Source organism: Teleopsis dalmanni, chromosome 1 (assembly GCF_002237135.1).
Source record: "Teleopsis dalmanni isolate 2A chromosome 1, ASM223713v2, whole genome shotgun sequence".
Taxonomy (NCBI): domain Eukaryota; kingdom Metazoa; phylum Arthropoda; class Insecta; order Diptera; family Diopsidae; genus Teleopsis; species Teleopsis dalmanni.
Window position 1 is genome coordinate 145,031,522 of NC_051846.1, and position 11,755 is coordinate 145,043,276.

Here is an 11,755-nt window from a genome sequence, read left to right on the forward strand (position 1 = left end):
ATTTGGCGCGTAATTTCGCTGGTTATTTTGTTTTGTACTGTAAAGTACGGTACGGAGCAAAAAGTTTTACAAAAATTTAGAATATATGAATTACATGTTAAATCTTGCGTTTTTAAATTTGTGTATATTATGTAATATATAATGTATGTTATACTTTGTGTATGTTATAACGATATTTTTAGAAATAGGATACAATTATTTTTTTCATATATATTTTATATATTTATATTTATATATATTTATTATATACCTATATTTTATATAGTTATTTTGTTTGAAAACTATATACATTTATTGCATTGACAAGTAATATATACATTGTTGTGTATATTGTAGGTATATACAACATTAGAAGTACTACAGAATATTTTAATACATTATCTGAAACAGTCATAATAGTTCCCTTAACCTCAAAATCAGTATAAATACAATGAAAAATGAAGCCCTCTTTCAATAGTTACTAAATTGTAAAAAAATGCTCTACCCAAAAGAAATCATATTTTTTTGATATTTGAAATATATTGAAAGCTGAAATGTGTAACCTTAATCCACTGATACTACATTTTAAGAATGAATTACAAAAATTTTCAATAATTGTTCCCTGAAATAAAATGTGCTGAAAACTATATGACTATACGACTATAGAGGCTATTCTCTTCTATAGTTACGACTATAAATAACATTTGACGAAAAAGAAAGGGAGGTGGAATTGATTGACAGTTAATGTCAAGTTGAATGAAAGGTGCTATGTAGTTGAAGATTTGGCGGACAATTATATAGCTAACTGCGTATTAAGAGGCATTCATCAACACCATTAAATTCGAACATACTTTTGTTGGAACATAGTTATTCCGAAAAATAGAGGGAGGCTATTACTTTCTTATGGTAAAAATGAATAAATCTCTCGATATGTTATAAAAAAATCGAAAGCGTCTGAATGCATTGCTTTATTCTTAGGTTGCTAAGGAAATGATTTGCGAGTTCACCCTATTCCTTTCTGGCTAGAACATAATGTCAGGGTTTCTCCGCTTCAACAAAGGAAATTTCAATTAAAACACATCCACCCTTATGCTTCTCTTATCTCAAATCATCTTTTTTCTCTTTCTCACTATCTTCTACCTAATTCATACTCTAAGCTATGTATTCGTATTTGGTATATGCGAATACGTAGATATCTTTCATGTCTACTGCTATATAGATCCTCAGACTACTGTAATTGTTAATATAATATTCTTAAATTATGATTGAACATTAATGTAAAATTAATTTTACTTACATACATTAGAATGGGTCAACTTTTATTGAACTATAATTGTGGAAGATAAAAATTATATAAAAAAATTTCTATACATCATATTCTTATCCGACTTATATTAAAAAATACAATTATTAAGAATTTTTGTTTAATTATTAACTAATTTATTTAAAGCAGTTAAATTACAATTAACTATTGTACATCAGTTTCAAGGTTTGAAAAAATGGATCGTAAATATTTTCTTATTTTCTTCTTTGACAGATTAGTAGCGCCAGTCTACTTTTAGTCAATGGAAATATTAAATTCCATATATAAATCAAGTTCCCCACAAGTTCGATTTAATTATCTATATATTAATATATAACTATTTAATTTATATTAGATTTTTCAAATATTCTGAATCGTCTTTTACGAATTTCTCAGCAACATCATTTGGAACGGCCACTTCTTTATAGTTGTCCAGACCAATTTCTTCTTCTTTTCTGTAATATAAAATGCATAAGTTATGTTAATATCATAAAAACTGAAATCTTAATTATTTTACTTATTGATAAACTAACAAAATTTGGGTCTTTATTGGGGACTAACAAACAACTCACAGGCACTAATAGAGCAATCAATCCATCAAAAATGAAGAATATGACTAATTTAAGAGAGACCGAAATCGACAATTCGTATCACTTTTTGCTTAATAGCCAGGCATGTACAGAGATAAGTGACTATGTCTCTGGCTTCTGTCAAAAGAAAACCAAAGAATTATTAAATTTTAATCTATTGTACAGATGTTCACACTGAGCAAAGAGCATGGGTATAATTCTTCGTAATTCGAATGACGAACTGATTTTGAAGCTTTACAAAATTCCCAAAAATAAAAAAAATAAATTAAATGATACAGACGACTTTTGAAATTATCTAAACAACCAAATTACATGGAGGTTCCACTAATCATATCCTAACCCATGTATTCCTATTGGTAATTCTTTTTATCCTATTTGCTATATAGATCTTTATCCGGTTCAGCAACGACATCCTACCTCCCTAATTTACGCCCCTGCTTTCTGGCTTAGATGAACCTAGATCGATATTAAGCTAAGTATTAAGCCTATCTGTTCACATCTCTCTCCCCAGATTAGTGGAATGAAGTTTCCTCAATGCAACAACAACATCTTTAAATAAAAGCAACTAATCCATAGGCGGTCTATATAGAATTATTTTCCTCTTATATATACAATAGAATGTATTGCATCGTTAAATGAGATATATCTCTCGATAAATATAATTTTCTTAAAAACTTACTTAATGAGTATATCAACAACATTTTCGCAGGCCAGCAGACATTCGCTGTCTTTGCCGACTTTGGCTTCCCATTTGTGGTACTCGCGTAGAATAAAGTAAACACCTTTCGAACGCAGCAACTCTCGGTAGCGTTTAGTAGCACACAGCTGTAGTAGCGATTCCAATAACATTTTTCTCAAATCTGGATCCACTTCACGAGCTTTATCTTCAGGCAAATACTAAATACAAACAGCATTACAGACATTTATAACGACTAAAAATAATATACATTGACTTACTTGCAACTCAATGGGCAACTGTTCATTTTCTTCCTCTGTAAACTCTTCAGGTCCGCAAAGAGGATTTAAGATGCTATGCAACACGTCGTCCTTATCAGTTAGTATTAAAGTGTGGTAAACAGGATCAAAGCAAATGTTCTTTACCACACCAATAATGCCACCTCTGCGTACTACAGATTCTGGATAACATATAAATGGCAGCACTTTATCGAAGAGATCATATCTGGAATTACAGAATAGCTCACGACCACGACTGCTTTGCGTTAAATTGCAGAATAATGGACCTAAAATAAAAAGGTTTGTAGTTGGAATTTGTTCAAAATTAGGTTTCAATTTGTTACCCAAATAATGCAGTTTGGAGTTCTTTTTGTTGTAGTTTAGCTTGGAAAATGATTTTCCAAGTTTGAAAAATATATTCTCGTCTTTTTCCATTTCATCCAGCATGTCATTCACCAGACGTTCAACACGTGACATATTGCAAAGCACCATTGCCCAAGCATCTGCAAATTCTGAATTCTCATCTGTTATGTGCTTGACGGCAATTTGTATAAGTGGTCGATCCTTAGAATTGCTTAGGGTTAATAGACATGACTGGAGTTATGTGGATAAAGGAATTACCTGTACATTTTTGGAGGTTTCAAGTACTTTGACAGCGCCAAATTCTTCAGCTGTTAAATTAATCAGACTCAATACTGCATCCTTTGCCACTGAGAGATTTTCATCACAAGTTAGTCTTATCAGTGCTGCAATGATATCCTCACACTCCACTATTGCGGCTTTACCTTCATCAGAACCGGTTAAACCTAATAATAAATGTGGTTATTAATTAATTGTGAATTTATTGAATTTTTGGACTGTAGTCACAGTGACATCTATGTGCAGTTTAATACATAAGTACTATAAACAATAATCATTTATTAATATTTTTAAAAATATTTGCTTGGTGTGGTCAATATTGGTACGCAGCAGGTGAGTGTTTGATTTACTTTACTTACAAAGCACATTTGCTGTGGCTACTGACTTCAGATCCAAACGCTGGCTTGGTTGCATAAATTGCACTAATTCTCTTAAATCATCCATTCCGTTTGTTAAAGTTTTATAGAAAATATTAAATGACTGCACACATTAAAAGATTTGTTTTCATTCAAACACACATGTTTTCAAAATTGGTAAACAGAAAACGTATTAGCAAAAGGAACGAATGGACATGAAATGGGCTGCGCAAATTGTTTTCGTTGCGTGCTTCGTGTGTTATTAACTTCTTTTTAGTATATTAATATGTAATCAGAGTAAAAAAAATTATAAATTCATTATATTGCTATATCTTTCCATGTTCTATTATATTTCACTTTATCCACCATTAATTTACTTTATAAATTCATTAATATTAACAATGTTTTGTATTAATATATTACAAATAATACCGATGTTGTTATTGTCCACTTAGTGACTTTTAGCAAATACACAAACCTAAAAATTTATTTATATTTCAAACAATTACTTTCGCAAGTGAGCACTAAAGACGCTGCGCACATTAGATAACTTTGGCCAGACATAGAATATTTACTAAACCAGTGATGTTAATCAAAAGAGGGGAACACCCGAAATTTTTAATTCAAAACAACATAATTAAAGGAATAACCTATTAAGGAAATAAAAACTCTATCCCTATGAGGAATCGCAGAGGAATAGGTATATGTCAGTGAGACCACAACTATCTAAAAAGTAGATATAGAATTCAAAGAATAGCTTGATAACCTAAATTTTAGTGAGAATTCAAATTTGAAGCTGGAACTTAGGTAAACGGTTGATAGCTACAATTTTGGAGAAACGCCCACTGTTGGAAAAAAGGAAGAGGTGTTAAAAGTAAGAGATCAATCAGCATTAGACAGGATGCAACACGCGAAGACGAACTATAATTTCTTAGAATATGAAGTAAAAGCTTTATAGATAAATTTGTCAGTATGATATCGCAGTGACCAAGCCAAGTGAGATGGGAATGCTATCGAATATTTTTTTGAAATGAAATAAATTAAATTCTTAACAGAAATTGTAGGATGAGGATGCTTTTTTCTTGGAGCAAATTAGATTTTCTTCTTTAAAATCTAATTTTAAAGAAAGCTTAAATAAAAAAATAAAGTAAAATTTGTATAAAGTTATACAGGATTTTTTATAATTATTTAATAAAAAATAATTCATTTAATTTTTTTAATGAAGAAAATAGCAAAAAGTGATCATTACTATTTATTTTTCAACTACTACAATATTTTTGTTATACCTTTAATGGCTTTATAGATATCAAACTACATATATAGGTTTAAGATTTAAATTTATTTCGCCGTAATTTTCAGCAAAAGGCTTTATAACTTCTGAAGAGTTTTTTCATCACATTTTTATACTGCCATATACACAAAATATTAAATATGTAAATCGCTTTTTTAAACTCAATACTTTTTCTTATTTTATACATAATAATAAAAATTACTATATTCGTAATAAACAAACAATGCATCAAAGTACTTTACTATAGCACTAAAAAATTTTCTAATGAAAAGCATATACTATATATGAACAATGGATTGTACTAATTTTTGTATGTAGAGATCATTATTTTTAATATTAACTTAAATCATTTGTTAAAACGACTTCACATGTTAGGTGACGTATACAATTATATATATATAACTACTATAAACCAGACTATAATTTAATTTTAATATATGATTGATTCTGGTATTTTGTTGAAATGATTAAATTTTGAAGTCATATTAAACAAAATTTGACGATATTCAAAAGAGGATTCCATACCATTACCTCCTTTTCTATTTTAATTTAGATCTTTTATGATAAATAGCATAAAAACTTTAATTTTAACAGTGCTTTCTCGTCAGTCCGATCTATAGAAGCAGGGGTTCCTCAGGGATCGCCACTTTCCCCCATTCTCTACAACATTTATATATCTGATATTCTAATGTTAGGTCCCTCTACTTTGGCGTTATATGCTGACGATACGTGTATGCTATACTCAGGTAATTGTGCTCTCAACATAACGAACACATTTCAAGAGCATATAAACCTCATTCTGGAGTATTTCCAGAAATGGAAAATAAAAATTTGTCCTAGAATCTTTGCCTAGACACTGTAAAATGAAAAAACTAAGGCTTTGTTTATAACGCGTAAGTGGAGACAGAATCCATCGAGAGTGAGAGTAATGATATGGTAATAAACTGGGAGAATAGCGTTAAATATCTCGGCATCACGTTGCACTAACGATTCACATGGCTTAAACATGTTCAACTGAAAAAAATTAGCTGTGCCAAAATTCTTCATCACCTCCAACCGCTATTCAAAAATAAAAATCCTAATGCTAAGAACAGGAAACTGATATATAACCAAATAATTCGTCCGTCACTTCTATATGGTTGTGTTATTTCATTCCCTTTGATACTTATATGTCCTGGAATCTATGCCTAGATGCTGTAAAACGAAACCTTTCATTAACCTTAATGTCGATCCTTTTTTTTTGTGAGAATATTAACTTTTAATTAGAGCGATAAGGTTTTGGATATTTCTATAAGTATTTCGGCAAATTCGCTTTTGTCTTCATAAGGAGAATTCCTAATATTAGAAATTAATGCTCCAAACAAAAGTTAATATTCTTAAAAAAACAAAACCGACTGTAAATCACATTAACCGTTTTAAATTTAATTGCTTTCACTGCTTTCACAATTACGGTCTACAAAGATAGTGACATGTGCACTATTTCTGTATAATTCACGTATCAGGATTTATATTGAGGTGTCGATCTCTTTTGGCTATCTCATCTACTAATATGGACATTGTGATGTGTTCATATAAGTCCTCGATTTAACCATACTGTACCAATTCCTTTCATTGCATCTAGTATGTCTACAAAAACAGGGATATACGAAGATCGAATGGTATTAAATTGTATTACATTGGATTACGTTGAAGTGGCAGCCTCATCCATCAAAGTTTACTTAAGCACAAATATTGGTTAGTTGTGATAACGTGGAAGAGACACCATCCTCACCACCTTAAAGGTTGAAGTTCCGTATACCACTTGAACAATCTTCGATAATGCGCAAATTAACTTGGCTGATATTGGTGTGACTGCTTTCCCTGCAAATAGTTCGACTTAATTCCCACTGCTGTACTGTCTCTTTCTATATTTGAGCCATCAGTGTTGATGGAAACTTAAGATTTGCCTGTCAGAGAGATCCTTACTTTCCTAAGTTGGAAAAAGAGTAGAGTATGAATAAATATAACAGTCGTTTTTATTTTTATTTTTCAATACGTTATCCTAATGGTTTAGAGAACATCTTATACTGTCTCTTATACTGTCTCTTTCTATCTTTGAGCCATCAGTGTTGATGGAAACTTAAGATTTGCCTGTCAGAAAGATCCTTACTTTCCTAGGTGGGAAAAAGAGTAGAGTATGAATAAATATATCAGTCGTTCTTATATTTTTATTTTTCAATACGTTATCAGCCCTGTACTTTAAACTAATTGGTTAGATATAAATAAGTAAAACAAATTCTTTTTAATTTATTAATTTTAATTTATTCGAATTAAAATTACTCGCAATTACATTTATATATGTATATTTTAATATTATATTCTGGATTTAATGTGTGTACGCTTAATTATCATTTTATCTATATACTTTTATCTGCTTGAATCTGTTTTAACATTTTTTAATGCAATACATTTTAAAATATATATTTTTATGAGATATGAGAAATTATGACGTTTTCAACAAATACGCTTCATACTCTGCCATCAATTCTGTTAGTTTATTTTCTAATTACGAATACGTCTGAGATAATTATCTGAGATAACGTCAAGTGTTACTTGTTTTTTAATATGTAATTCTATGAAGTTATCTTCGTAATGCGGTTAACGGTTATGAATATTTTTTTTTTTGTTACATGATTTCTTGAATTTTCTTCGCCCCTCTATGCTTTTAATAATTTTAATATTTTGAACTTAACATAAGTTTAGTTTATGCATAATATAAGATTTTTTATATAATATTACTCTGTTTTTAGTCATTTTTAACTTAATTGTATTTTTATCTTTTAACATATATATCGTATATAAAATTTTTATAATCTTCCTTTGTTTGGGTTCTTCTGTAATATTTTATTATAATACATTTAAAAATACAAAAGGGTTTAATACTATGCTACTAAAATTTAAATGACTTAAATTAATAATTTTTATATATATCTATATATATATATTATTTTTTTTTTGTTTATGTTTTCTTTCTAACATTTTTTTCATTTTTAATGAGAGTTGATTCAATTTTTATATGAATATTTTTGGAATATATTTTCTTTCTGATTTTTTTTCCTTTTCAAAGCGTTTCTGTAGCCTTGTCTTTTTAATTTATCGATTATCACGAAGGAGTTGATAACATTAATTAATTATAAAGATCAAGACTATTAGATAGTTCATTAAATTCTCTTTTTAGTAAATAGAGAAGTTTGAGTCATGAAAAGTTCGTCATCCTTTTTTCTCAACTGTACTTTTTAGTTACTTACTATTTCTATCTATATACTTGTTAGTACCTGTTTCTTTCTCTTTATACATACATTATGTATATATATATAGTATAAATAGGTTTCTTCATTCCCCTCATACTTTCTCTTATTTCATTAATATTCCGACAAATATACTAAATTCATTTTCGTTGCATTTCTCAAAGAATGATTTAATTTTCTTTCACTGGTCTTTAAATTCTTTTCCTACTTTTGTACTTACACTTTATTTTCCTTTCTACTCTCTTTTACTTTCTTTTATTTTTTTCCATTTCTGTTTTCTCTAATGTGATTTTTTATTTCCATTCGTTTGTTATATCTTATCATCGCTGCAATTGAGCACTTGAGCCATCTAAACTTATACATTGAACATTAAACTGAACATTACATTGTTCAGTTTATGTTCTCATACCTTCCATTTATTTCACTTTTTTCAGGTTTTTAAATCAACATTTTTTGCAATAATGATTTAATTTTCATTATTTTACTATTTATCTCTCCAATACTGCACTTTATAAGACTGTGTCCTTGTTTTACTTATATAGAATTATTGAGTGCTATTTTTGTTATCTATGCTCTCATATTTCCTAATCACTTTTGAATCAAATGTCACATCTGTCGTTTTTTTAAATAGATTTTTTTCTCTTTCCATTTATTTTCCTCTTCACTCTTTACCGTTATTTTCTTTTTTTTTTCATCGCTTCCCTTCTTTCTTCGTTTACTTCTTCCTTTTCCTTCTTTTTATCTCCACTGCTCTTTCCCATCTCTCTCCAGTTTTAGCCATTTTTTCTTCCTTTCTTTCCTCTCTTCACTTCTTTCCTGCTCTTCTCTTCTGTTCTCCTTTTTCTCTTGATTTCCTCATTCATTTATGTTCTTCGATCTTTTTTTCCCCATCCTTTTTTAAGTTCCCTTATTATCATTAATTTCTTCGTTTTCAAATTCTCTTCTCTTCTCTTCTCTTCTCTTCTCTTCTCTTCTCTTCTCTTCTCTTCTCTTCTCTTCTCTTCTCTTCTCTTCTCTTCTCTTCTCTTCTCTTCCCTTCTCTTCTCTTCTCTTCTCTTCTCTTCTCTTCTCTTCTCTTCTCTTCTCTTCTCTTCTCTTCTCTTCTCTTCTCTTCTCTTCTCTTCTCTTCTCTTTTCTTCTCTTCTCTTTTTTCCTCTTCTCTTCTCTACTCTTCTCATCCCTTTTCTTCTCCTCTTTTCTCTTCTCTTTTTCTCTCTCTCTTCTCTTCTCTTCTCTTCTCTTCTCTTCTCTTCTCTTCTCTTCTCTACTTCTTCTCCTTTCATTTGTTCTCTTCTCTTATCTTCTCTTCTTATCTTTTCCTTTTTTCTCTTCTCTTTTTTCCTCTTCTCTTCTCTACTCTTCTCATCCCTTTTCTTCTCCTCTTTTCTCTTCTCTTTTTCTCTCTCTCTTCTCTTCTCTTCTCTTCTCTTCTCTTCTCTTCTCTTCTCTTCTCTACTTCTTCTCCTTTCATTTGTTCTCTTCTCTTATCTTCTCTTCTTATCTTTTCCTTTTTTCTCTTCTCTTTTTTCCTCTTCTCTTCTCTACTCTTCTCATCCCTTTTCTTCTCCTCTTTTCTCTTCTCTTCTCTTCTCTTCTCTTCTCTTCTCTTCGCTTCTCTTCTCTTCTCTTCTCTTTTGTTTCCTTCACTTCTTTTCTCCTCTCTTTTTCTCTCCCACTTCTCTTCTCTTTTCTTCTCTTCTCTTCTTTTTTCTTCTCTTCTTCTCTCTCTCTTCTCTTCTCTTTTGTTCTCCTCTTTTCCCTTCTTTTTCTTCTGTTCTTTTCATTTCTATTCTCTTTTCTTTTCTATTCTCTTTAATTTTCTTCTCTTCTTTTCCCTTCCCTTCTCTCCTATTCTCTTCTTTTCTTTTCTCTTTTCTTTTCTTCTATAGTTTTTCTTCTCTTCTCATCCCTTATCTTCTCTCTTTTTCATCTCTTCTCTTTTTTCTTTTCTTTCCTTTTCGATTTTTTCTTTTATTTTTTTTTGTTTTCTTTCTCTTTCTTCGCTTATCTTTTGTATCCTTTACTTTTCTTTTATTTTTTTTGTTTCCTTTACTTTCTCTTCTCTTCTTTTCTCATCCTTTTTTCCAGTGTCTTCTTATCTGATGTTATTGTTTGTCCCCTCTCATTTATAATTCTTTTCATTTGTCCCTCTCTTCTTTTCTCTCTTATATCTTACTTTCGTTATTTTTAATTTTTTTCTCGTTACTGCTTTCTGATCTTATGTTCTGTTCTCTTCGCCCTTCCTCACTCTTCTACTTAATTCCCTTCTTAACCCTTATTTTGTTGTTTTTTATTTTATCCGATCTGTCTTTGTTAGCCTTCTTGGCACCTCTCGTCTTTCTTAATCTCTGCTCTTTTCTTGTGTTTTTTACTATTCTTTTTGTCATATTCCAATGTCATATCTTCCTTTCCTGCCTGTTTCTTTTTATTTGCTTCTCTTATCTTCTCTTGTCTTTTCTTTGTCTTTATTTCTCGTTCCATTACTTCTTTTCACTTTCTTGTACATATCATACCAACAGTCCTTCATTTTCACTTGGTTATTTTCGGATTTTTAGTTTAGTTTCTTTTCCTGGTCTTATATTGTTTCCTATTTTTCTTTTTCTTAGCTTTCAGTAACATATTCTGTTATTTTTCCTTTCTCTTCTTACCTTGCATTCGTTTTAATTTCTGTCATTTTCTTTTTTACTTTTATTTTTATGTTTTTTAACTTTTACATTATATATATTCACACATATTAGTTGACTTTATCTTGACTTCGTTATCTGTTCTTCTGGCTTTATAATATGAGTATTAGAAACAAGTCTTCCTTTATTATTTATTTCACTAGTCAAAGGAATTTTAAGATTCACTAATATGTATGTCTCTCATAATTATGATATTTCTATTGCTTTTTACCCAGACCTTGCTTTCCGTTCCTATTAAAATTTAGTTTTAAAAATTATTACTTGGTTCTATTAATAGCTTTGTTAGAATCTTTCTACTTTTGGAATACATTTTTTATCCAAATTGTATATTTATTATTTTAAATGTCTTTTTTAGTATTTTTTTAATTAATTTTATTCTTCTAATTTATATTGCAAATTTATATGAATTTTATGTAAAACGGCAGTGTAAATTTGTATTGTTTTTTTGATTATGACAATGTTTCATTAAAATGCAATTGATTTGTTGTTATAATTTATGAATATGAATGAAGAGAAGATGAAAATGCCAAATTCGATCTTTACATTTCTCAGCCCCACATAACATTTTTGATAAATATGTTCTGAAGTCCATATTTCTGAATAATGAAAGAAGTTTTATTTTGGGCTTGGTTCAATATATTTTCCTTCAATTTTAACATAATTTTTTAAATT

At 29.5% G+C, this 11,755-nt stretch overlaps 1 protein-coding gene across 1 annotated transcript; it reads right to left on the bottom strand.

The window, feature by feature from the left end:
* Positions 1-1,403: 1,403 nt before the first annotated feature.
* Positions 1,404-4,001, bottom strand: LOC119669205 (protein HGH1 homolog). Its single transcript, XM_038079026.1, has 6 exons — positions 3,825-4,001; positions 3,448-3,632; positions 3,171-3,390; positions 2,830-3,113; positions 2,552-2,769; positions 1,404-1,737 (listed from the first exon to the last, which is right to left on the bottom strand). The coding sequence occupies exons 1-6, from the start codon at positions 3,907-3,909 to the stop codon at positions 1,629-1,631; spliced, it is 1,101 nt and encodes a 366-aa protein (XP_037934954.1). The 5' UTR covers positions 3,910-4,001; the 3' UTR covers positions 1,404-1,628.
* Between the last annotated feature and the right edge of the window lie 7,754 nt (positions 4,002-11,755).

Excerpts from the sequence above, each read along its gene's own strand:
- LOC119669205 (XM_038079026.1), bottom strand. The coding sequence starts at position 3,909 with ATGGATGATTTAAGAGAATTAGTGCAATTTATGCAACCAAGCCAGCGT. Across the intron at positions 3,633-3,824 it reads AGCCACAGCAAATGTGCTTT|GTTTAACCGGTTCTGATGAA; the intron begins GTAAGTAAAGTA and ends ATTTATTATTAG. Across the intron at positions 1,738-2,551 it reads GTTGTTGATATACTCATTAA|AAAAGAAGAAGAAATTGGTC; the intron begins GTAAGTTTTTAA and ends TTTATATTACAG.